At 54.4% G+C, this 26,333-nt stretch overlaps 3 protein-coding genes across 8 annotated transcripts in view; 2 read left to right on the top strand and 1 right to left on the bottom strand.

The window, feature by feature from the left end:
* The window catches only part of CFAP61 (cilia and flagella associated protein 61), a 106,128-nt gene extending 80,285 nt beyond the window's left edge, over nucleotides 1–25,843 (top strand). The window contains exons 25-28 of the mRNA XM_039385790.1: nucleotides 4,552–4,642; nucleotides 7,050–7,200; nucleotides 14,738–19,955; nucleotides 20,162–25,843. Of these exons, the coding sequence (XP_039241724.1) occupies nucleotides 4,552–4,642; nucleotides 7,050–7,200; nucleotides 14,738–14,850 (355 nt within the window). The 3' untranslated portion in view covers nucleotides 14,851–19,955; nucleotides 20,162–25,843. The remainder of the gene's footprint in view (nucleotides 1–4,551; nucleotides 4,643–7,049; nucleotides 7,201–14,737; nucleotides 19,956–20,161) is intronic.
* Nucleotides 8,795–10,376, top strand: INSM1 (INSM transcriptional repressor 1). The gene is given in 2 exon segments (XM_027724220.2): nucleotides 8,795–8,849; nucleotides 8,852–10,376. Coding segments are annotated over 2 exon segments (1,443 nt in total). The 3' UTR covers nucleotides 10,240–10,376.
* RALGAPA2 (Ral GTPase activating protein catalytic subunit alpha 2) overlaps nucleotides 18,051–26,333 on the bottom strand; it is a 97,300-nt gene continuing 89,017 nt past the window's right edge. For 4 of the 6 annotated variants that reach the window (XM_039385781.1, XM_039385782.1, XM_027724199.2 and 1 more), the window contains one exon: nucleotides 18,051–19,722. In XM_039385781.1, coding sequence (XP_039241715.1) covers nucleotides 19,568–19,722 — 155 coding nt within the window. In that variant the 3' untranslated portion in view covers nucleotides 18,051–19,567. Of the gene's footprint in view, nucleotides 22,577–26,333 lie in introns of all 6 variants that reach the window. The other 2 variants (XM_039385784.1, XM_039385783.1) reach the window with 2 other exon arrangements.

Here is a 26,333-nt window from a genome sequence, read left to right as displayed (position 1 = left end):
TATGTAAACCTACATAAAGCTGTCTTTCAAAATTATTGGTCAGATGATATTGGCAGGAAATGCTCAATGGTTTTATTTATATTTTCCTTAAACTAATACTTGATGATTCCTGGTCTGGCTATCCAAAATATATCTGGAAATATTCTGTACCTTTTACTGGAATCACCGTATCTTTGTAATTAAGAGTCTCAAAAACATCCATATGTTGTCTCCAAAACAATGCATCTTAGGTGCTTGTGTTGGAGAAAAGACTTTTGCTGATCTGCAAGCTGTGGTTGGGAAGTATTGTCAATATGACCTGGAAATTAAAATAGTGCTGCATCCCATCCCTCTACTCTCCCTGCTCCTGGGAAGTGGAATTCCCTGCTCTGTGTAGGCACTCCTGGCATAATTGTGTTCCACTTGAGCCTGTGTCAGGCGAACAGCTTCCATTCCCTCTGTGCTTGTCCCCCTGGGTTGGTTCCTGGGGTCTGTGTAGCAGCAGCTTCTCTGCCTGACTGGGCCCTGCACCGGGGAGCTTTTGCCATCGTGTGCCAAAGGCACCACTGAGAGACTGCTTCCATAATCCACCAAAGCCATTCAAGATTAAGGGACCCAAATGTGCTAGGGAATAACTTTGTGTGTCCTGAGGTCTGAGGATTTGAAAATGGACAGTATCTTCCAGATGTAACTGGTACAGCCTGGAGAACTCTGCATTTTGAGCATTACATTTTCTCTCAAAAAAAGAAATTTAAACCCAAGAAAATGGACATCTAGCTTGAAAATTCCCCATGTTGTACAAAGTGTTGGAAGCTCCAGAGAGGAAAGGAGACTCTCCACTCCTTACAGATTAACAGGAGCTTAAATTGATCAATGACTCTGCTTATATTGGCTACTAAAAAGCCATGTGTGCTGAGGGCACTGCACTGACCAGAGAGACACTGGGCTTAAGGGCATGGAGGGCAGGGCACCGGTGCCTCATGGACAGCTTTGGGAGGAAACAAATGGGATTTCAAGAGATCTGCATTAAGGATTGTTTAGAGACATTAAATGAGGGTTGCAAACAGATCCAACCCACTTCATGGGCTGTCTGAGTCTCTGAACTTGCCCTGAGTGTATGTGTGTTGGAAGAGTGGGGGTAGCAGGGATGTGAGGAGTTGAATTTGGGTTTGTTGTTTCCATAAAAGCTCTGAGTAGCAGAAGAACAGCCAGAGGCACAGCATCCTCCACATATGTAATCAAGGACACACCAGTCTGCAGAGGGATTTTTCAAAGGCACCATCACAAGGTGCCACCTGCCCTTTGAGTCTTGGAAAATGCCACCTCATCCTGGTCTCACTGCAGGGAGAAGCAGCAGCGTGTGCCCCTGCTCAGGGGTCAGTGTCAGCCCAGAGCTGAGTAGCTCTCTAACAGAGCTGGTCCTCTTCCTCTGCCAGGCCTTCCCTGTCACAGGGTTGTAAATTATTTTAAAATAACTGCAATTACTGATCTTCTTTTTGTACTTTATACCTTGCTTTTTGTTTTGTTCCTGTACAAACCAAGAGTGTTATTCTGAAGGTTTTTCCTTCAGTTTTTGAGACTTTCTGGCTTTGCATCTTGCTGCTGGTGGTATATCCTGTGCCAGCAAACCTGACAGTCAGCGGGGCAGTGTCAGGTCCTCGCTGCCAGGACGTAGAACCAGCTTCCACAGGAGTGACTTCTTCTACAAATGTGGTGTGTTCCTACAAATGACAGGGAGAGTAACTATAGGCAGCTCTTGGATGGACAGCCACATGCACACACACTCCATTTTTGCTTGCCAGCAGTGCCCAGCTCTGTCTACTTTATTTATATCTTTTGCAAGGGGAAGGATTCTATGCCTTTTTTACAGGACACCACAAAATATTTCCTTCCTCCTTGCCTCTCATCTAATGTAGGCTACACCTCACCAGTGAGGCAGACCGGACTTTAAATATTGTTTGTCAATGAGAGGCAAGACCAGCTCCTTAGCAACGAGAAGGATGTCGCTCGTTGTCTTCTGGAGGACCCAGTTCCATCCCTCTCTGTCAGAGACGCCTTCCTGCCATCGCTGCCGTCGCTGGCAAGGCTTCCAGCAGGGCTCCCTGCTCGGAGGGGACCATGTTTGCACACCCGTTATGCCCCTGGCACCATTGTCATCTTGTACACGTTTAGCCTGATCGCTCTGGCAGGTTATGAAAGACTGAAGGGTGCAAACACATGTGGCAGATGCCGTTCTCATGCAGCGGAGGAGCCTCTGAGCCCCTGTTGGGAGCCTGCCAGCTCCATCTCGCACACTGAAGAGCATTATACTTCAGAGCCTTCCCCAGCTCGCCCTGAGGGACTGCTGCTGAAGTGGTAATAAAATTCAGAATGAAAGTCAACTTGTTGGTTTGGATTCAAATGGGTGTTTTCATTATTAAACTTCCTTTTAGCAGCCATATGTGGAGCTGCTCTCTCAAAAACACCATGTGCCCCCTGAGAAAGGTGATTCGAACTGAAAAGATAAATAGATGAAAGCGCAGAGCCGGCAAAGAAAGCAAACTGTTTCTGTGAGGTGAATCTCCAAATTGCTCTTGGAGGGTACAGTTCTTCAGGTTAAGGGAAATGAAGGGAGATGGGAGTAAATGTTGGGTACTGGGAGCTCCTTCTGGCAGCCTGTCTAGAAAACATGGACAAGGCATTCTCTGTTCCCTAAAAAAGAGCATTTTATTTGCATTAAATATTCCAAACTGAGCAATGAATTTCAGGTTTTGAGCTCCAAATCTGTGAATATTGACAGGAACAGTTAAACTCATGGTTATGAATGGAACTGGTAATGGTAGCAGGAATACACAGCACGCCTGAAACATTAATAAAAAGCATTTAATGCAACACCTCAGTGAGACAGGTGAGCACCTTAACTGAGGTAAGGCAGTTGGAAGATATGCCTCAGTTGAAAGAGGAAATCACCTCCTCAGAGTTACAATTAAAATTAAGATACCAGCTTGAAGACAAAACATTTGGCTAGTGGAATGTGGCTTTTAGCAGGGCATATCAGTAAAAATAGTGTGTTTAATTACCTTAATGTATTCTTGTATAATACTCCCCTTTCTCCTTGCTATCTGATATCAACAGTAAGTTAAAGGTTTGTGTTGGGTGGGGGTTTTCTTCTGAAATTAAAGGGGGTTTAAATATTTGAGGGATATTGCATTCTTGTCTAGGTCTCTGCACACATTTCAGGTGTGCAGTTACTGAAATAAAGATCTGTAAAGCTGAGCTCATCCTTTCTAACCTGCATATCCGAATGAGCCAGTGGTAACTCCTGGGCTGGGCAGCACTTGTGTTTGGAATAGTGTCCGTAAATATTTATAGTGAAAATGCCTATGGGAGAGAGCCCTGCTGTAGATTCCGAGGGGCAGCCCCGGCCAGCCTGGCACACAGAGAGGAACAGGGTGCAGGGACAGAGAGGGGCCGAGCACGTGAAAACCCAGCCAAGCTGTGCCAGACACACAGAGCCTTGTTAATGGCACAGGAGAGCTGAGGTGTAGTTCAGAGCAGGAGGGGAAAATCCTGCCCCTGGATGGGGAGGAAATAAAATCCGCAGAGAGGGAACTGCACGTTAGTTCTCTGTAGATAGAATTATTGAACTCGTGTAGCACCGTTTAAGTTGCCTTATCCAGATGTTCTTTTAGAGACCACACAGCTGGACCAGACAAGAGCATTTGTGTGCTCCTGGGGCAGTGCCAGGGCCCTGCTGCCATTCCAGAGGCACAAGTGTTGGGCACAGGGTTGCCAATGTCCTCTCCCAACTTCCTGGGTGACCCTGGTGACATCTGTTTGGTCATTACAGGGATGAGTGCGGGGCACCTCCTGACTGCAGCGAGCATTAACAAGAATTACACACGCGTAAAAATTATCTTTCGTTATAAAGGGAAATAAATCACAGCTTTGTAATCTGGCTGCCTCTGGTTATATTTACAGCCATGCGGTTCTGCATGGAGCCATGTCCTCTCCATCCTTTTCCTCCTTTTTCATGGAAGAATGCTCTCGTAAATGCTGTCACTGAAAGAAAAAGTTACAAGAGCTTCCTCCTAGAATCCGTTCAATTTAGCTTCATCACAGTAGCGCAAAGAACATATTGCAGCGCTGTGGTGGCCTGTTTTTCTGGCTTTTATTAATCCAGAAACCTTAATGATGAACAACATTTGTGTCATTGTCTACACAAATTTAATTTGTTTATGCAGCAGTTCAGTTAATCCTGCAATCTGCTTTTCTCAAATGAGGACAGATAATGGAGACACCGTTCTTTACAGGTCTTCAGGCTTTTAAATTCTGATAAAATCAGGATTCTTCACTGGGTCTTGCCACAGCTCTGAATTAAGCCACTTTAAATGTAATTACTGAAGCTGGCTGTACATCAGGAACATCCATTAAAAGAATTGATTGACCATGCTGTTACAGGAGGCGTTTTATGAACAAACGATCATGATGGGTCCAGAACTGTAATTTATAAAGGCAAAAAAGCAGGTAAATACTTTATTAGTGGTTAATGAGAGGTTCACAAGATAACTAAATTTCTTCTTTTTTCCCCAGCTACTTCAGGGAACCTTGGTCCATGGCCATCTATCACGATCGGTTTATTGATCTCCAGAAGGAGCTGCGCCAAATCCTGATGTCGGAACAGGTAAGAAAAACGACCGCCGAGTGCATTTTATTATTTAGGCAATTTGTTAGTGTTGTTCACTTCGGTTTCTTCTCCCATCTTTCTCCTGAAGCTTTATGCTTCTGTTTAGCTCTCTCCTCTGGGAAGCCTGAGCAGACCGTGTACCTCACGGAGGGGGGTCACCAAGTACAGCACATGGTTCAGTTTTGTTGTTTGGGCATATTCTCAAATCTGCCAGTAGAACTTGAAGTCGCTTTGTTTTCCTTCACAGCATTTTTGCATTATACCTGCAATTTAGTACAACTACACAGCAGAATGTGGAGGCTGGCTTGTCTAGCTGTCCCCTTGGGTTTAGTAGTGTTCCCTAACAGGAACTCACTACAGCCCATCCCACACCCGCTTCAGCTGAGCCCGTGGGTAGGTTTTTCGTTGTAACCCAGAGTGAAAGCAACTGGCTTTTTCAGTAGTGTGTGGATGTCCTGAATACGGGTGCAATTGAAACGTTTGCTAATGCTGTTCATAGCTTTGGCATTAGCACCATAGACAGAGGCACAAAGCCTCAGCAGCCTGTAACTTTGCCTGCCCAAACTGCAAAGCCACTGCACTCTGTGGCTGTTAATGGCAGGTGTCCAACAGCCCCCGGAGCTGCCTCCCCCACCCCCTCAGGAACTTTCTGGCTGATCCCAAACAGAATTTGAGTTCTCATCTCTATGCCTCCACCTCACTACCTGGGACCAGCCTACCCTCCCCTGCTCGAGCTGCCTTTGCCTTTGTTTAACCCCGCACGGTTCCGGGTGGCAGCCGTGGGGTTTAAGTACGTGCTCACAATTTTTAACTGTGCAGAAAAGGAACAGAACCGAGTGTTGATGGAGGCAGAGTGGCAGGAGGAAGGCAGGTTGTGGGGCCCGTGGCTCACCCAAACCGCCGTGCCCCTGCTGCTGTGTCCCAGCTGCAGCCACACGCAAGCTTGGCTCTGCCTCCTCCCACAACGGCTCCAGGCAATTTGCTTCCTGTTGTCCTGACCCAGAAAGTGCCTTGGTGCGGTTTAATTTAGATTCTCTTGAAAGACATCTATAAAAGAAAACAAAATGAGGTTGTGTGCAGAATGGGGGGCCTGATGTGAAGTGGGGTTTTTTGCCATCATTCAGTTGCATTTCGCATGCTCTAAGTGTGAACAACTTCAGAGAGAGGGGAATTGGTGCCCTACAAATTAAGGATTCACTCGCCTTACCATGTCCTTGTGGTAGCAGTCCTGACACACACAGTCCCCCTGCACAGACTGGAAGCAGCTCTGAGTCAGGATTGCTCACATGGATGTAAGGTGATGGTATCTGCATCTGAATGCAAATTAGGGGGGTTGGATTTTTATTTGGATTTTTTATGGTAATTTTAACTATATTTACTAGATATCACATATATGTGTTTTCATTGGGTGTTCCTTCTGGGCACGTTGCCAGATACAGATTAGGTACCCTGTGCTTATGGAATCTCTTTTAAATGCCTTAGGACTGGCTGTATTTCTATATGGAGTAAGAGACTGTCTTTGCTTCCTGTTGCTCATATTCCAGTTCACTTTAGCACACAGAAAAATTACTGATGAAATGTAAAAATGAGGGAAAAACACCCCTTTGAAAGAGATGTTTAAGAACTGTGAACTTAAGTGCACAGGACTCAAGACATTTCTGGTTACAGTTTCCAGAGAAACTGGAAATCAGTGTCATGCAATAGCGGTAACATTTACAGAAACGTTTGCTGGTAGAAGCAATAACTGCACAGAAAAGCCAGTTGCGGCGGGGCCGGGGACTGTGCGTTCAGCCTGTGCCGACACCGTCACCAAGGCCGCCCTCGCTGCGCGGGGCTCTCGCGGGGCCTCTGGCGCAGGGCGTGTTTACCCCTCGGGGAGCACAGCCATGTGTTTGTGCCGCCGTGCGCGGCTCCGGCGATGCAAACAGGCAGATGGCAGGGCCGGGGTCTGCACCTCCATCAGCTGTCGGATGCTGCCGCACGCCGAGGGCACACGTGCCGCGCCAGACCTTCCGGAACAGGCGCTTGTCCTCCGTCAGGAATAACGTCCAGCTTCTCCGGCCGCAGCTGAGGCTGCAGACTGGGTTAAAAGCCACAGTAAATTGGGCACGGGGTAGGGAATTCCTTTGGCTAAACCCGTCGGACAGTCTATGTCCGGGACAGCCGGGGGCTCCGCGCAGTTCGGTTCCACACAACCCTTACATCTGCATCGTGTCACTTGGGAGGGAGGGATGAACAAACAGCCGAGCACCACCGGCCCCAGGGTGCACTCGGTGCCACCAGTGCGAGCCCCACTCCGTGCTCAGTGCCCACTGCGTCCCGGCCCCGACACGTTTTTGGTCCCCGCCGCATCACCGGTGTGTGCCCCGAGTCCGGTTCGGCCTCTGACGCCTCTGTGTTGCAGGTGCCCGTGCAGTCCCCCGCCGCCGAGCACAGCCCCGGCCCGCCCGCCCTGCGGGAGCCCATCCTGCGCTTCCTGCGCCGCCACCGCGCCCACCTGCCCATGTACGCCCCGACCGACACCTACGGACCCCTGCGGACCCGGCCCGCGGCAGGTGAGAGACGGCGGGGGAACGGGGGTCGGTGTGCGGGGCACGGCGCTCGGTGTGCAGCCCCAGCGGTGACGGGGCTCTCGGTGTGCAGCCCCAGTGGTGACGGGGCTCTCGGTGTGCAGCCCCGCCGGGCAAGGGGCTCTCGGTGTGCAGCCCCGCCGGGGAAGGGGCTCTCGGTGTGCAGCCCCAGTGGTGACGGGGCTCTCGGTGTGCAGCCCCGCCGGGGAAGGGGCTCTCGGTGTGCCGCCCCGCGGGAATTGGCTCTCGGTGTGCAGCCCCGCCGGGCAAGGGGCTCTCGGTGTGCAGCCCCGCCGGGGAAGGGGCTCTCGGTGTGCAGCCCCAGTGGTGACGGGGCTCTCGGTGTGCAGCCCCGCCGGGGAAGGGGCTCTCGGTGTGCCGGCGCGGCGGGGGGGCGGCGGCGCGTGCCCGCGGGCCCGCAGCTGTATGCTAATGCTCCGCGGGCCGCCCGCCCCGCCCCGCCGCACGCCTGTCCCACCGGGCGGGCGGGGCGGCCCCACGACCCCCCCGCCGCCTGGCCAGGCCCGCAGGGGGGGGTGTCCGGGGGAGCGGCGGACCCGGCGCCCCCCGCCCCCTCCCTTTGTGCGGGAGGGTCGCGCAGCTTTATGCTAATGCCGCGCACAAAGGCGCGCGCGGGGGGGCCCCGCTCGCTCGCGTGCCGCCCGCGTGCCCCGCGCCCCCCACAAAGGGCCCCGCGGGGGGGGCGCCGCCCGCACGCGCCCCCGGCCCCGCCGCGGCTCCGCGGCCCCGCCACCTGCGGGACAGCGCCGGGCCCCCCGCGCGTACCCCGCGCGGCCGCGGACAAAGGGCCACGGCAGCGGGGCCGCGGCCCGGGGGTCGCCCCGCGGCGGCTGCACCTGCCGCGGCCGGGCCGGCGGCACCGGCACCTCGCGGCGCCGGGCGCATCCTCGGGGGCTCCGGGTGTGTTTGCTTCGACACCGACGGTGGCGTGCGGGAGCGCGGGGACCCGCCGCACGTCCCCCGCCGCGCTTCGTACCCAAAGCGCGGCGGGGACCGCGGGCCTCGCGTAACAGGTTCGGGTACCGCCGGTCGGGGCTGCGGCGTTCCCGCCCCGGCCCCGCAGCAGCGCGGGCTCGTTCCGCTCTCGCAGCTGCCGGGCTCGGCCGGGCGCCGACGGCCCGTTCGTGATTCCTCCCGCTCGCTTAGACCCGTCGTTGGGCACCTGCTGCCGCCGATAGGCAGCACCCCAGATGGGCAGCACCCCCGGCGGGCAGCTCCGCTCCCCCTTGTGCCGCCGCCGCCACAAGCGCCGCTTTCGCCGCCCCCTGCGCCGAGCTCCCCGCGCAGGTCCGCCCGCCGGGAGCGGCCGGCGCTCAGTGCCGGGGGCGGGCGGTGCAGCGCGGTGCCGTTCCCAGCTGGCAGGCGGGCGGGAGCGCCCCCGGTGCCGCTCCCGGTGGCGGTGCGGGCGCGGGGGGCGGCACACAAAGGCCGCGCGTGCCGGGCGGGCGGCGCGGGGCGGGCGGGGGCGGGGCCGGGCGTGTGCCGGGCCGGGCTCAGGTGCGGCCGCGCCGCCGCCGCCGCCGCTGATTGGCCGGTGCCGCCGCCGCCGGCCCGAACAATGGCCCCGACCCGCTTAAAGGCGGCGGCGGCCGCGCCGCGGGCAGAGCGAGGAGCTTTCGCCGCGGCCGCCGCCGGCCCGGAGCCGGCGCCAAGATGCCCCGGGGCTTCCTGGTGAAGCGCAGCCGGCGGCCCACCCCCGTGTCCTACCGGGTGCGCTGCTGCCGCGAGGCCGCCGCCGGCCCGCCGCTCCCCGCCGGCGCCGCCCCGCCGCCCGCCTGCCCCGCCGCGCCGCCGCCCCCGCCGCGGGACTCGCCGCCGCCCGTGCCCTTCGGGACGCCCGATGCCGCCGTGCAGGCGCTGTACAGCCCCACGCGGCCCGTCAGCAGGGACAAGTACCTGGAGCGCGGCTTCAGCCTGGGCTCACCCGTCTCGGCCGAGTCCTTCCCCGCCCCGGCCGTGCCCGGCACCATGGACCCGCTCCTCTTCGCCCCGGCCGAGCTCAAGCTCTGGGCCGCCGCCGGCCACGTCGAGCCGCCCGCCGCCCACCCCGGCCCCGGCGGAGCCCCCGCGCCGCCCGCCCCGGCCGCGCCGCCCGCCTCGGGCCGCCCGCCGCCCAACAAGCGCCCGCCGGGCGCGGCCGAGCCCGGGCGGCACAAGGGCCCGTCGGGCAAGAAGACGAAGGCGATCCGCAAGCTGACCTTCGAGGACGAGGTGACCACCTCGCCCGTGCTGGGGCTGCGCATCAAGGAGGGCCCGGTGGAGGCGCCGGCCAAGGCGCGGGGCGGCTGCGCCCGCCCGCTGGGCGAGTTCATCTGCCAGCTCTGCAAGGAGGAGTACGGGGACCCCTTCGCGCTGGCGCAGCACCGCTGCTCCCGCATCGTCCGGGTGGAGTACCGCTGCCCCGAGTGCGACAAGGTCTTCTCCTGCCCCGCCAACCTCGCCTCCCACCGCCGCTGGCACAAGCCGCGCCCGCCCGCCGCCAAGGGCGGCCCCGAGGCGGGCCGGGCACCGGCCGCGGCCCCGGGCCCGGCGGAGGAGCCGCCGAAGGAGGCGAGCGGCGGCAGCGGCAGCGAGCGGGACACGCCGAGCCCTGGCGGAGCCTCGGAAGCGGGCTCCGAGGAGGGGCTCTTCGAGTGCCCCCGCTGCTCCAAGCGGTTCCGCCGGCAAGCCTACCTGCGCAAGCACCTGCTGGGGCACACCGCCCCGGCCCCCGCATCCGCACCGGCACCCGCACCGGCACCCGCGCCCGCCCCGGAGCCCGCTGCCGAGGAGCCGCCCGCCGCCGAGTGCCGCCTCTGCCCCGTCTGCGGGGAGACCTTCCCCAGCAAGAGCAGCCAGGAGCGGCACCTGCGCCTCCTCCACGCCGCCCAGGTCTTCCCCTGCAAGTACTGCCCGGCCACCTTCTACAGCTCGCCCGGCCTCACCCGGCACATCAACAAGTGCCACCCCTCGGAGAACCGGCAGGTCATCCTGCTCCAGGTGCCGCTGCGTCCCGCCTGCTGAGCCGCCCGTGCCTTCCCCGCCGGCCCCGCGCCGCTCCCCCGGGGCCGCCACACGATTAGCTTTAATACGGCTTGCGACCTGCTGGAATCTGGCTTTACACTTACCTTCCCGGGGTCTCTTTTTTTTTTTTTTTTTTTTTCCCTTTTTTTTTTTTTTCCCTTTTTTTTTTCTTTTTAATTATTTTTTTTTTAATTTTGTTCCTTCACTCCGGTTTTTATCGATGTGAACAGATCAAACTGCTCGAGAGAATCGAGCCTTTCCTTTAGTGTAGCCACAAATGCCTTGACTCTGCTGTTGATGGTCTCCAGAAAATGCTGTAGAAACTGCCTTAACTGTGACATGCCAACTTTCTGTTTCTGTTTGTTTTGCCCTTACTAAGGTAGCTCATGAGTTGACTATCTGTATATGTTGGTTTGAGTAATTATGTTATTTATTCGTTATTTATTTATATTAATTATGAAGATTGATATTATTTGATTGCAGATATTCTAATGTGCTTTTTTTGTCTCCCCGCCTGCCATTTCACTGTGCGTTTTAGAAGATCTTTTTTTCTAAAGGGATCTGCTAAAAAGGTTTTAACTTTTATACCTAGAATAACACATGATCTTAACCATTTTATCCCGTGCAACCAACAGCTCTTACTTTTAGATGCAATCTCTTTTTCTACACACATTATTTTCTTAACTGTTAGCTATTTATAGAGTGCTTCGATAGAACTGTTTCAACTGTATAATTATTTACTATTCAAATAAAATATTTTCAAATTCAAGCGTGCCCCCACCCCTCCTGCTTCTCCCTGCCGGGCTGGCCCTGAGGGCTCGGGGGGCTGGGACCCAGCCCCGCAGTGCAGCTGGCAGGGAGCCTCCGTCAGGGAGCCTCCGTCGCACCAGCCTGCTCCGCACCGTTTGATGAGATTAATTAAAAAGGAATTACCGGGAGGAGGAGAGCAGGGTGCGGTGTGGCCGCCCTGGGAAGGCTGCCCTGCTGAGCAAGGGGTGCCCTGGCTGTGGGCTGCAGCCCCAGCCCTGCCCCTGTCACAACTGGCACCGGGCACAGCCAGCCCCGTGCTCTGCTGCTGGGGACAGCCAGGGAGGAGCTGCCAGGGACCTCCTCTGGAAGGTGTTGCAGGGAGAACTCGAGGAAGGGCAGCACTTATGAGTGGAGAACTTGGAGATATCCTTGCCTGGGAGAGCCGTGCTGTGTGCTGGGTGGCTGCCCCATGTGCTCAGCACCGCGGTGTGGGGTTCAGGGGCTCGGTGGAGCAGTGGCATCCTGCTTTGGCTGTGGGCTGTGAAACCTGGCACATGGAATGCCAGGCGTCTGCGTGCCTCCTGGCAGGGCTGGAGTCTGCTCCTGCCTGTCCCTCGGCCCTGCTGTGGGATTTCTGCAGCATCCTTCAACAAGCGTATATATATAGGTAGCTCTTCAGGGCTTGTGTCTGTATGTGGGAATCGCAGGGGTTTGGTCAAAATGTAGTTCCGTAAGTTTGTTAGTGAAAAGTGTTGTAGTACCTGTGTAAGTGGGGAAGGTGTGTGCTGGGTCTGTGACACCCCTCTCCCAGGCAGCCGTTGCAGTGCACCTGTACAATCTCCCCCTTTGCCAGCAGGAGAAGCCATGGAGCCAACTCCATGGTGTGTGGTTCTGCTTGGTGTGTGGTTCTGCTTGGCAGCCCCAGCAAATCCCTGCTCCCAGACTGGTGTGTGAAGGGCTGAGCAGCTGCAGGGGCTCAGCATGGGCCTTGGGGCTGCTCCGTCTCTGGGATGGCAACACCTTTGAGGCTTTGGCTCACAGGAAGAGGTTTCCAACCTGTTCCTGCCATCTTCTCTCACCTAAAGGCTCCTGCCTGAGACTCGGCTGATTCACTGTGGGAAAGGAGCTTCCTGTAGGGAAATTTCCCAGGAATCGTCTGGGTATTTTTTGATATGGCAAAGCTTGTAGAGAAAGAAAGTCTTTCTAGAGAAAGATTTTTTTTTTTTCTTGTTCAGTCAGGCTAAACAGCACCAGTGCAGGTACACTCCTGCTGTCTTGATTCCTAGGAAACCAACTTGGTTATGCCAGGGCTGACTTCAGGCCTCGGCATAGCTATGGTTTTAGCTGTAGATTGATATACTAGAAAAGACCATGGCCCGAGAAACACAGGCAGCAAAACATGCCTGGCAAGAGGTGTGGTTTTGCTTTTCCTGGCTTCCCTGGCCTCAGAAAGCCCCAGATCCTGGGCTGTCGCAGACGGTGTCGCAGCTGTCCGTGGGCTGGGCTCTCTGCTCCCCAAGGGGACTTTGCCAGCACACGTGACTGTCCTCTTGGGCCACTGGACACTTTCTAGAGCAATGCCCAGTGCATCCTCACCCCAGAGCTCCATCCACGCCATCACAGCACTGTTCCTGATGAAATCCATGCTCGAAGCCTGTGGCACCAGCAGGCCACAAAACAACAGCTTCATACCGATGTCCATTTCCTAATCCAAGTAATCCATGTCTGTCCCCGTAGGAATCAGTTAAAATTTGTTGGGGCCAGAAGAATTTCCCAGGTTTGTAGAACTGTCTTGGTAACCATTGGCACCAATGATGTGTTATAGCTTCTGCTGAGGATTGCAGTGGAAAGCGTGATCAGTGGAGATTCTGTGTTGGGGAGGCGTAAGGGGAGGTGACAGTGGAGTACTTTGGAAATGGCTCCGTTCACAGTCATCCTGTAAAAAGGGTGGAATGTGCTTTTGGCGTCACTGGGCTGCAGCAGCCTGGGCAGAGCTACTGAGCCTTTATGTCTGCAGCCCTTCTCCCCTGCCTGCACTGCCGGGTCCTTGTGAGGGTGAGCACCGACTGCCCGGGGGGTTTTTGGAGAGGGTCCTTGTGAGGGTGAGCACCGACTGCCCGGGGGGTTTTTGGAGAGGGTCCTTGTGAGGGTGAGCACCGACTGCCCGGGGGGTTTTACAGGGAGCCATCGGCATCACCATTTTGTGTCTCTTGCCCCTCTGATAGTGAAGGGCATCGCGCCACCACGACAGGTCACAAAGCCACCTGCTCACACAAGCCTCCCTTGGGCAGTATTTTGGGGAGGGGTCTGTCCCTACCCCTCACCAGCTCCTCCCTTGTGCCATCCCCACTGCCCAGGCCCGCAGCACTGGACCTCTAGTGGGCTCAGCTCTGCCTCCTCCTCTGTGCCCATGAGACCCCTAAGCCCACCTGTAGCTCGGTGGCTACACTGGGAGCCCAGTGCCGTGGCAGGACCCGGAGCTCACCCAGCGCTGCTCACGGCAGCTCCTGGGAATGCAGGTGTGGCCTGGTGGGTGCCATATCCTTGCCATCCAGCAGCACGGGCAGCCACTGCTGTGCAAACAAAGCCTCCTGCTGTCAGCTAACAGATCAATTGCTGATGGCTCTCCATGCCTCCAACAGGAACAGGTTTGGGCACCACGGAAAACACTGATCTTGCCCCAGATGTGTCGTGGTGGAGGCAGCTGGTGCGTGGGTTGCTCACTCTGTGCAAACGGACAGAGGGCTCTGCCCGGTGCACACACCACCGGAGCCTTCCTCCTCTCCGAGCACACTGGAGCCAAATGCTGGTCTGGAATGGATTGTGAGCACACGGAAAGGAGCCAGGGAGGTTATTACAGGAACCTGCAGGGTCCTGAGAAATGCAGCATGGACTCTGTCCTGCCCCATGGGCATGGAGCTGGTGAGGAGCTGGGGCGAGCTGCTCCCCCCTGCAGGGGAGGAGCCTCCGCAGCCTGCTTGTCCACTGTAGGTTTTTAGCAATTTTTAGTACCAACGCCCCAGTCCCTCACAGCCATCAGCGCAGTGGGGCATCCGTCAGCTGCATTGCTGGAAGGACTCCCTGGGAAACATAGTTGGGCACGACCCAAGGTTTTGAGGGGTCCTGCCCTGCACCTCCCTGTCTGTTTCTTGGGTGGGCGGTTGGGAGGTGTCCGGGCTTTGAGGCGAGCCCAGAAACAGGACCGGGTTGGGCTTTTGCCTTGGGCTTCAAACCTCTTTCTCACACAAAATGTTTAAAAACATGTGTCGCCATTAATGAGCTGGGAAATGGCTCATGGAGTCACAGGTGTTTCTGCCCATTCGCTGCAGGGCATGTGGTGCCATCAGGTGCCATGGGGTGCTTTGGGGGTGTTGGTGCTTTGGGCTGGATGGGACAGGAGCTTCCTGAGGTACCCTGGCGAGCTCCCCTTGGGTGAAAGACCCGGGCATGTGGGTGCGTCCTGCATATTGCATTTAAACACCTCAGATCCTTCCATGCAGATAAAAAGCCTCATCAGGGCTTTAAATGGTCTTAATTAAATTTAGTTTACAATCCACATAACAAAGGTCTGCCTCTGGCAACATTTGGTACCTTAATCAGAGAGATGGACATGCCAGGCTGTCCTGTGATACCGGCTCCGGGCACCTGCGGGCTTGGTCCTTACAAACCGTTCCTGAATCCAAGTGCTGGGCTGCAGGGCCAGGGCACAGCCAGCGCTGCTCTGACTGTGCCCTTCTCCCCCGTGCAGGCAGCGAGGCAGCGAGGCTGGGCAGAGCTGGGCTGGGCAGAGCTGGGCACTTCAGCATCGGCGGCGTTGGGAGCTGCGACCCTTCCTCGGAGCACGCCCTCCCAACACGGTAACGGGGACGTTATTCCCAACAGCCAGGGCTGGTTAAATCCCCTGTTCCTCTTGGAAAAGAATGTCTCTTTTCAAGCACTAATAAAGCCCCTTTGCAGCTCTGAAGGTGAGGGTGCGTACAGCCCGGCCCATTCCCACGCCCGACTGAGGCTTGCCAGCCTTTTTTAGGGCCCAGGGAAGGTGACTGACAGGGAGGATTTAAAGCAGAGCAGAGGCTCTGCCGGTGCTGCAGGGGGTGCTGGGCCAGGGCCAGGGGAGAGAAGGGACATGGCTTGGCTGAAGATCAGAACAGGTTCTGCTTCCTCAGGGTACGGGACCACGGTGTTGTTTTATTATCTCATTTTACAGTTTTTCTTACTAAATTGCCTGTATTGCAACACCAGTGCAAAGACAAATGTGAGGAAAATGCTGTACAACTGGGGGGCTGAGCTAGGAGGTTTTTGTTTAGTTATATGCACACAGAAGAAATTCAGAATTTATTACATACAATACATTATATTTTACATTTGCCCCATCCATGGAAATATTCTGGGCCAGGTTGGATGGGGCTTGGAGCAACCAGGTCTAGCAGAAGGTGTCCCTGCCCATGGCAAGGGAGTGGAACAAGATGGGCTTTAAGGTCCCTTCAGAATCAGAGATTCTGTGATAAAGTAAATATAAATAATATATTCCTTTTATAGCAGTATATCCTATAATCTGTAAAGGTATACTTCAGAATATGTAGTCCAGTGTATATTACACACATTATATCAATGCATATTATATTATACAACATATACTGATATATAATGTCTGGTTTATGTTGTCTATCAGACAATGCATATTAGAAAACATTATGTCCAGTACATAATATCACATATGCATTACAGATAATTAGTGGTACGTTGCCAGTATTGCTGTAGTGAAACACCACTGTCTCACAGAATGCTTTCTGAGCTCTGCAGCCACGGGCTGTGTGCTGTGGAGGACAGAGTGCACTGCACAGTGCACGGGGGGTGTGCAGGTGCATACATGTGCACAGCTGGCATATGCACCATACCTGCATGTCAGACATGACCTAAAATAGTATTATTTATTGTATGTACATAGTGCATTGAATATTCCGTGATGCACATTATATGTGTGCAAAATATTGTATCGTGTATTATATTACACGTTCTTTATGGAGTGTTATATAGGATTCACATGTTGCTGATGTGATTTACACAATTTTCTTATGCAGTATGCTGTTATTTAGAATGTACATATATATGCACACAATATTACGGTTCGTATAGTAATGTTGTAGTTTATGTAGTGCTATGTACATAGAGCTACGTTATATGCCAGGGATGTGTGCATATATAGATATATGCATATATAATGTATATGTAATATGTTGTATGTACGTAACCTGAACCCCCTAGTTTGATAAAATTGTTAAATTTATATTGAATATCAATATTCTAAAACAAGTCTTAATAAGATAAAATATACAGTGCATATATGGTATAATACATTGTATGTTATATAATGCATATCACATTACATAACTTGTATTATACGAAGGTTATAGATTGCACGTATTATGCTTAATGTAATAACATATACACATTGTATCTGTGTGTATTTGCTAGCTATAATATATACACTATCCAGTTTAAACATATAGACATACACAATGTAAAATGTTAGATATATAATTAAACATACTATAGCACATAACAGATCATGAGATACATAACATGTTATATATAGAGAGAGCACATTAACAGATGTAGAAATAAGATAATACACATGAACATGGTAGGCATCCTCCTAAGGCTGGAAAAGAGTGGATTTAGATGGGATATTGTGAGGAAATTCTTGGCTGCGAGGATGGGGAGGTGTCCTGGCACAGGTTGCCCAGAGAAGCTGTGGCTGCCCCATCCCTACAAGTGTCCAAGGTCAGGTTGAAGCAACCTGGTGGAAGGTGTCCCTGCCCATGGCAGGGAGTGGAATGGAATGGGCTTTAAGGTCCCTTCCCGCCCAAACCATTCTGCGATCCCACAGTAAGTATAAACCAGTTATATAGTATTTTATTTTTTATTTTCATAATTATTATTGTCATTTTTGTGCCTGCTGCCGCAGCTGGTGGGGCTGGGGGTGCCTTGGCCCCGTGTTCCTGCCCCGTGCTGTGCTGGGCTGGCTCCGTGCCCACCCTGTGCCCACCTGCTGACAGGGGATGGGTCCCCACGGCTGTGCCAGCCCCCATCCTGGGGTGCACAGGCACCGCCCGGCCCAGGGATGCCAGTGCAGTGAGTGAGCACTGTGACCCCGTGTCCGGCTCCCGCCTCCTCTCCAGTTCCACAGGAGGGTGGCAGGTGCTGGGCCTGGGACAGGGATCCTCCTCAGCAAAGGTGGGTGGAAGCCGTGTTCCCAAGGACAGTTATTTCTGCAATCTGCCTCATCTGGAGCCAGCTGCAGTGACTCTACATTTCTGACGAGAGCACCTGAAAGCAATTGAGGAGAGAACTTTGTTGTCTCTCTTCAGCAAAGGAACAGAGAGTTCCAAGTGTCTTTTCTGACACTGCATGTGCAGCCCCCTGCATTTCCTTAAGGAATATCTCAATAGAATAGAAAATCACCATTAGAAACATCTTGTTTTTAATGCTGATGCACGTGGCTGGGCCACAGGGGATTGCAGGGAAACAGGTTATGGACAGTGGCCTCTGAGGGTCCCCGAGGGTCGATCATTGTGCTCAGCAACCACTGAGCCCCCTCAGCGCCGTGGGAAGGGCCAGGCTGGCAGGAGGTGCCCACCCTGCAGGGGTGGCAAGTGGCACTGCTGCTGGTGCAAACGGCACCCTGTGGGGTGAGCGGGGGTGTGACCGTGTCCAGTGCCTGTGTCAGTCACGGTGTGACACGAACACCCCACGAGCACTCGAGCCTGGAAACGCCGTTGCTGGTTCCACACCGGGCAGCCAGTCCTGCAGCCGCGGCCTCAGTGCTGAGGGACGGCAGAGTTTGTGCCGGTGCCGCCGTCACCGCGCCGTGTCCCGCAGTGACCCTTCCTGCTCCGTGTGAGCCAGCCCTGCACACCCACGGGCCCAGGCAGCTCCACTCAGCAGCAGCAGGGTCGAGAGCCACCACCCCCTCCCCAGAGGCAGAGCTGAGCGCCAGACCGGACCCAACACCTCCCACCCACCACCCAGGTAAGCCCTTCTATTGCTCTGTGGGGACATTTATTGTGAGCAAAGATTTATTAAGTTTGTGAGGGGCAACAGAGCGGCTTTGTCATCCACATCAGGGTGCAAAACCACAGCTGAGTTTATACAAATTAATAGGCTTTTGACATCAGGAAAACACTATTTCATCAGTGTTTTAATTTCTCCCTGAATTAGAGATGCATATTGCTCTAACAAGAAATGGCTCCTTACTCAGAAGGATGCCTTTGAAATTGTTTCAGACCAGCTATTGGATAACTAAGGGTCAGACAGCCCTGCCTGTCCAGCCCTGAAAGTAAAATAAATTAAAATACACCTTTTATTTTCTAAGTTCCTTCAACAACACAAAAACAGTAGAAAGCAAAACCCAAATGTGAGGCAGAAAATCAAACCAGCCATCCAAGCCCTGAGTGACGGAGGCTCCTTCCCGCAGCTGTGTTGGGTGGGTTCCTGTCAGCTCCACTGGTTCTGGCTCCTGCTCCCGGGGCACTGGGGCCTGGGCACAGATCCCACAGCGGAGCATGGAGCCACCTGGGCACCACTGGCTGTGGCTGGAACAGCGTCCTGCGTGCACAGCGTGGTCCCGGGCTGGCAGACGGACAGACAGACGTAACACCAGGTACAAGTGCAAAAACAAATGCCCAGTGGGGCATTTCCCAAAAATGCAATCCCTTCACTTAAAGCAACTCCCATTTCATTGGGAGGTGTGCGTGGGAGTATCCAGGAGCGACCGAACACCAGCAGGACATGGATCTGTGGCTGTGAGATCTCAGATTTTTGTTGTTTTTATAACACTGGGGATTTACCTACAAAAATTGTCACCCCTAGAAACCTACCACACGTGGAGACCGAAACACATCACCTACTGACAACATGAGCTCTGCTCACTACACCAGGTGCCAGGAGGACACTGCACGTCCTCAAAAGCCTTCAGATGTGCTGTCCTCTGGCTAGAGGTGGGTCACAGCCTGCTGCCCTGCTGGGACACAGTGAAGGGGTTACCCAGTTCTTCACTCTGTGCTGGGGAGGGTCGTGGCAGGAGTGTGGCTTTTGTGTTCTAGGGAGTGGTTCAGTGTGCAGCCGTCACATGCCATGGAGGGGCCACAGTGCTCCTGCAGTGGGACAGCACAGGGAGAGCAGGGACAGCACAGACTGGAGAGCTGCTCCCTCTTCCACCTGTGCTCCCAAGGGGAACATGTGCTACCTGGCTAGTCACAGGAAAACCTCTATTTAGACAGAATTCCCTAATGCACAGGTAAGTGCTGCATGGAATGACTAAAGCGATGCTCTAAGGGTACACTGGATAACTGGCTTCAGTGCTGGTTCATGACCCGTAGCTGTGGTGCCAGTGCCTGTGCCCAGGGGCTTGGGGCCCTTGCTCAGCCAGTGACAGCACCTGATCACCAGCTACCTCTGTCCCGGTCAGGGAACAGCAGTTTTACAGAGCAAAGCCCTCGTCCATCCCCTTCCAGACGAGCTCCCCCCAAAGTGCCCGTTCCGTCGCTCCCCTGGCCGGAGCTCTGTGTCCCGGAGCTCAGCTGGAAGCCTTGCTGAGAGCGCTGGCGGAGCGGCGGAGCTTCCCGGAGACTCTGCTCCTGGAGGCACGTGGCAGCGTGGGCGAGGGCGGCTCCGCCAGCTCGATGCCGATGGTGACAGTGAGGTCAGCGCTTGCACTTGTGGTGAGGCAGCCTGGAACACAGAGCGGGCAGGGAAAAACCAGGTCAGGACAAAAGAGCCTGTGTGCCTTGGAATAACCGCATGGCACAGCCCCTCCCCTCTTCCCAGTTCCTCCTCGGCATCACTCAGGTGAACCTGACATTTACAGGAGGAATTTGGCCAGGCACCTGAGGAACTGCTATATACTGCACTTCCTGGAGAAATCAGTGAGGAGCAGCCAGGCTGTGACAGGCCTCAGTGCCCAGGTGAGCGCTGAGGCCCCCGGCACCAGCCCCTTTGGGTCTGCACAGCCCCCAATGGCTCCCAGTGCTGCAGCAGCCCCATGGGACGGGGGGAGGATACTCCCATCCTGCTCACTTGAAGCTCCAGCAAACCCACATACAATAGTTCTGTGTGGATGATATAAAATTGTTTTTTGCTGTGTGTCACTAAGCAGCTCTTGTGTATTCAGTCTGTTACAGGGAGCTGGAAACGAGCTTCCCCAGCATGAGGACTCGCACAAAACTCCTGGAAGATGTCTGGTGTCTCTGATAAAAAAGCCCTAAAGAATCACAATTTCTTCCAATTTCACTCCGTGACAGGACACCAGGTACCCTCATTACTGGTGGCTCACCCTAGAAGGGTCTCTGGGAGCCTGGGGGCTACGGGGTGTCACCTGGGGTTACACTTTGTTGTTCTACAGTCTGGAGTTCCACCTCATTTATTCCCCATAGGCCAGTACAACCAGAGGCTCGGGCTGGCTGAGTGGGAGCAGGTGAACACAGGGCCTTTAACTGAGACACAAATGACCAAAGCCAGGTGCAGCTGCTCCCAGGGACACACCCTGCCTGCTCCTGCTGCTGGGGGTCTGACCTGTCCCAAGGTGCTTCCCAGAGGAACACCATTTCATCAGCTCCCTTGGGGAACAGTATTTTTAAACCGTGTTGCAATTCTCTCCCGAAGTGTAAACACAAGTTTTTTCCTACAGGTGGGAGGGAAGAACAGCCTTGCAGCCAGGTGAGGAGGGTGAAGGGAGGCTCTAAGCCCACACCAAAGGCCAGTGCCGGTGCCACTCCCTCTGAACTCCAGGGGGATGGTTGTGTTTGGCAGCACAGACCTATTTCCAGTTCAACACCTGGCTCCGTTCTCTGCCTGTGCCTTTATTTGCTGTTAGTTCCTGTGCCTGGCCAGTCCAGGGCTCTTTAATCCTCCCCTCACCTTTCCTAGCCCGGGTGACTCCCAGACATGCACAAAACACCCCAAAGCCTGGGCAGGGCCTTGGCTGAGCTGCCCCTCGGGCACAGGTGAGCAGGGCAAGCCTTGCCCTCCTGGACAGGTGGGGATGAGGCCGCGGGTCAGTGCGGTGGCAGGATGAGCCCTGCCCCTGTCCCAGGACAAAGACCCACGGGGGCTCTGCTGCGCTTTCAACACGAGGGGTGACCTGTTCTGCTTCAGCAGCTCTGGGTTATTTGAGCGACTCAAAGCAGGAGTGCAACAGCAGCAGCCAAACCCAAAGTGTGAGCCCCCTCAGCCAGCCTACAGCCCCCGTCTGCATCTCAAAGACAGCCATTACTTACCAGATTGGTACTTCCACACAACTGACTGAGGGGAAATAGCACATTTTAAAAAGGTGGAAAATGTGACTTAGCCTGTAAAGGCATTTTCTGTGAAAAATTCGGAGCTGTCAGTTTTGGATTAAAAACAAAACCTGTGGTGCTGCTGGCTGGGGAGAAAAGTGTGGGGGAGGGAAGGGCTGCGAGGGAGGTGTCGTACTTGACATTCCTGCAGTGTGGCAGAATGGCAGATGGTCAAAATAGTGCTGTTTTCCCCAAATGGACGAGCTGAAGCAACGCTCATGTGAGGGCTGAACAATGGCTGATGCCTGTGACAAGGGGGCAGGTGGGGCTGTGGCCAGGCACACCTAGGCCAGGAGCACCCGCAGCACATCCGCCTTGGAGCCGGAGCATTCCGACAGTCCCAGCTTCCTTCTGGCACGTCCCGAGCTCTGCAGCCCACCTTGCAGCTCCCTGAAAGCGCCGTGACTGATGGGGAGGTGGCAGCTGCGCAGTGAGCAAGTGACAACCGCCTGGAGAAAGGCTCCCATACCCAGTGTTCCCATTCCCCTCGTAGGCAGGCTGGCACAGGCTCTAATGACTTGGCCGCCTTGCCAGGGGAGCTGCGGAGTCGGAGAGGGGGCTCTGCGTGCTCGGCTGCGCCCATGGTCGGTGGTGGCTTGGGGTTGGGATGCTCCTGTGCTATGGAGGAGGGTGTTTGCTCCCTCACTGTTGTTTGTTTGGGAGTGTGCCTGGGCAATGTGAAATTACCAGCAGTGAAAACCAAACAGCAGCTTGTAAATACAAAATAGTAAATGATAAGGAAACCACAAACACCAGTTTCTGACTCTCATGGACCAGTGGAGCCCTTAAAATTCAGAACTCATCCAAACAAGTGGAATTTACACAGAGAGAAAAAAGCTGCCCGGCAGCTGCTCCCTGCCTGTCGCACGGGTGAACATGGTGGCAGGGGCAGCCCCACACAGCTCTGTGGGCACTGGGGACAGTGGCCAGCGTGGCTCCTGGCTCAGTGCCCGTGGCTGTCCCATCCCTGGTCACACACACCACCAGGCCCTTCCCTCAGTGCCCGTGTCCCTGTGCCCGGCAGCGGGGCCCACGCGGGGCTCGGGGCGCGCAGAGCCAGAGCGGGCAGGGACAGCCAGAGACAGAGCCAGAGGGGCCCAGAGCCACCCCGGCCGCACGCTGAGCAGAGGAGGAAGAGGAGGAGGAGGAGGAGAGCTGTCAGAGGTGAAGCACAGCGGCAGCAGCAGAGGGGCCTGCGGGAAGCGTCGCTCTTACCTGCGGCCATTAACGAGAGCGTTACACACTCTAATCTAAAGGGAGAGAACACAAAACCGTGTCAGTGCAGGAGCAGCACACCCGGGACCCGCTGCGCCAACGGCAGCCTGGCACGGCACACACCGGCACACGCTGGGCACCGGCAGAAGGGCAGCTCAGGAAGGAGAGTTCCCCTCAGCCCTCGGGGACCTGGAGAAACGGGGACCCACACGCTTCCTTCTCGGGTCTGTGGATTGAAACAGTCAAGGGAGGGAATGCTGGCAAAAATGGGAATGAATAACCATTGCACTTCAGCTTTTGCCAAACGAGCTGCCATGGGACGGTGGGTGCAGCTGCCTCGGCTCCACCTCCAGCACCGTTGCTGGTCACACCATTTCAAACTGTGTAAGATTTGAGGCTTCACAGAGACCTAAACCACTGGGACACTGCAGGCAGGTTAAAAACCCAGGAAATGAGCAGTGTAGGGTCTCTTACAGGTGAGGCCTGGTGAGGGAGGCTTAAGATTTTAAAATAAGTTCTTTGCAGGAGGGGATTAGAAATAGAGTTAGGAATATAGATAAAAACACACTTTAAATGAAATTGTTTTGTGGGAAACTAGAGAGAAATGGCTTATTGCATCTCAAATCCACCAGAGAGAACAAACCTCATTTCTCATGCCCTGCCTTGCCAGGGTAGGTGCTCTAGGAATGACCTTTCAGCCATTTCTCTCCTCCTGAAGTAGCTGAACACCTCTGAAAGCAAGGGTGGGTCTCCATGACCTGTAAGGATCCCGAAGCCTTGTATTTGAGAAGACCCATGAAGTTGTCACATGGGCTGTGACCTGTTCCAGCCCCCCATTAACCTGTCAGCCAGGACAGGGCTCTGGAAATCTTTGTTTTCCTTCCTAGTAAATGTGAAGGTCAGAAAATTCCAGAGAGAATCACTGTAGTAAATCTGCCCAGTGTTCCTGCTTCCCACTTCCAAGGACAGGCTCAAAGTACACTGTAAGCAGCATCCTGAGCCTGCGTGGAAGAAGTCATCGATAACTGAAGCAGTGGCTGTGCTAATCAAACACGTCCTGCAGTGCCTTGGAAAGCTCTAAGTGAAGCAGTAAGAGAATCTCAAACTACAGGTTAATCAGGGGCAGAATCACCCCTAAAATAGCATTCACAGTTTCCAGGAGGGAGTGCCTGGCACTGTCACAGGCCCAGCCTTGACGGTTTGAGGGATTTGGAAATAAACCCTAAATGTACACATCGAAGTTCAATTAGTCAGGACTTGGAGCAGCCGCTAATTAGTTCTGCACGGATTGGCCTCAACTTCAGCCAGGGGGAGCGTTGGGGGTTTTGGGGGTGTCACAGGTGGGGCAGCCCAAGCCCCTGGCCCACGGCCACAGGACAGCTCTGCTCCAGCTCTGCTCCAGCTCTGCTCTGGCTCTCCATGGCCACCAAGCCAGTGCCTCAGTGCAGAGGGAAAATGCAAAGGGGCCACATTGCCCGGAGCCTTCTCTGAGCTGACAGCTCGAGCAGCTGGAGCTGTCACCCAGCAGGAGAGATGGGCCTGTCAAGCTCATATTTTCTCCCATCCCAGCACTGATTGCTTGGAGAAACCCTCTCTCTCTGCCTCCTCTCCCGGAGATCGTAGCTGGGGGAGCTCCCTCTGAGCCAATCAATTACATGGAAAAGGCAGGGGCCCAGGCTGAGAGCCCTAATGTGCCCCTTCCCTGCTGGAGATCCCGAGGGAACGCCAGGCTTGAGGGAGAAGCAGCCCCAGCACCTGCCCTGCCTCGGGGACAGGTCGGCACAGGGAAAATGACCCCTGTGCCCAGAGCAGGCGGCCGCTGCTTTGCAGGGAGCTGCAAAGGAAGGATGCAACTTCCCTAGGGCTCTGCAGGGATCCAGACCCTCCAGAGCCAGGCCTGTTCAGCCACAGGAGCTACGGGGGGACAGAGCTGCTGCCCCAACAATTCGTGGTAACTTGTGACACTGCTCTGTTTAATGCCAGACCATTCCTGCCCCTCACAGGGACACTAAGGTGGCAGCTCTGTGGATGAGGGCAGGAAAGCCACAGAGGGAACGCTGGTAACAGAGAGCACAGGGGCAAGGAGCAGCTCCCGAATCTGCCCCCGAGGGCAGCCCAGCAGCGGCTGGGACAGAGGCTCCAGTCTGCTCAGGATGTGGAGCTACCTGGATTAAACAGAGAGGGAAAGCCAGACAGGTCCCTGCACCTCCTCCTGAATACTCACAGGGAAGGAGGAGAAGAGAAAGCCAAATCCTGCCTCCTGTGGTAACTCTTCTGGCTCCCCTGCTCCACCTCCCTCAGCTTTTCCTCTTTGTTCACTGCCTGGACAACCTCCACCACGGCAGCACCTGAGTTCCATCTCACCTGCTGAGCACGGGCTCCGTGCTAACGACTCAATTCCCTGTCCTTCCTCCCACATCCGAGGGACCCGTCCCAGACCAGGGAGGGCTGGGCACGGAGGATGGAGCCCACAGCTGCCCCTGGCAGACAGTGCCAGCGCTGCCTCCTCTCCTGGCGGCAGTAGCTGAGCCGTGGCTCCGAGCAGCCAGGACAGTCGGGAATTTCCTGAGTCCCAGGTACTAGAAATTAATTGTTCCGTTTCAGGCAACACTGACACATGGATCAAATCTGACCTTGGCACATGCCGCACGTGCTGTGCTATCGTGGCACAGCTACTCGCTTTCAGATGTGTGGTTTTTTACTATTCCCCAAAACAGGCAGAAATATTATATATGCAGAACCCAGAGAGACTTTTGTTCCACCTGTACACAGATCTGACAAAACACCCTACAAGGAAAACACCTTTTTTCAAGGAAAAAGATAAAAGCACAAAAAACCCAAAGAAGTAAAAAACAAAACCAGAAAAACCACACCAAAGCAAAAGGAATCCTGGCTCATCGTTACAAAGGACCATCAGTCTGGTTAATGCAATAGTTACTCTGGGTTTGGTTTTGTTTCTGTCAAAAATACATTTTAAATCTAGATGTCAAATTGAAATATTCCTTTCGCTTTAAAGTGGGAAAGATAAAGCTCAGCACTGACCAAAAAGTGGTTTAAAATAAACCAGATCTGGTTCCTTGTACTACAGGAACTTTATGCATGTAAAAGTCTTGGAGACAAAAGAAAAGCATGTGTCACCTTTACAACAAAAAGCCTGCAAAATCTCGGTTTTATGTAAATCAGCAGGCAGGCTCCCGAGGCTTTAAAACCAGGGAATGCTGAAAACCTCTATAGTTCCTCAACTCAAGTGTTGCTCCTGGGCAATGCCATAATATTCATTAAAGAATCCATTTATCAACAGATACCACATGTCTGAGTTTTCCAGCACAGTTTTCCTGACACTCCACTGAAAAGGATGCTTTAAAAACATTAAGCTGGAACACAAGAATCCGGGATGCTTTGCTTGCCCATTCCACAATATCCATTAGCAACTAAAAAAGCCAAGATTTACACTATATCCTCCCTGATAACGTTGAGCATTGTGCTTTATTTTCCAAGTCATTAGCATGCACAAGAATGACCTCATGGTGAACAGATGCACTTGGATATGGCAGTGATTAGATCAGTCCTCTCAGCAGTCAAGTGTGCCCGTTCCCATTAACCCCTGGAGTGCCAACGGCAGCGCTGCAGCTCCGGGGCTCCCTTCAAACAGAAACCTGCCCTGCGAGCACAAACCCCTCGCACAGAATCCTCCCATGGTGGGCAAGCTATGATTAGGCAGTTCCCCTGGAATACCTGGCCACTTCCACTTCCTAAGGGATAACACAACGCTTCTGGCTGCTGATCTTACAC

Source organism: Pipra filicauda, unplaced genomic scaffold, assembly GCF_003945595.2.
Source record: "Pipra filicauda isolate LSUMZ 115617 unplaced genomic scaffold, ASM394559v2 scaffold435_size564288_pilon, whole genome shotgun sequence".
NCBI lineage: Eukaryota > Metazoa > Chordata > Aves > Passeriformes > Pipridae > Pipra > Pipra filicauda.
The sequence above is the reverse complement of the archived record's forward strand: the minus strand, read 5'-3'. Positions and strand labels throughout refer to the sequence as shown.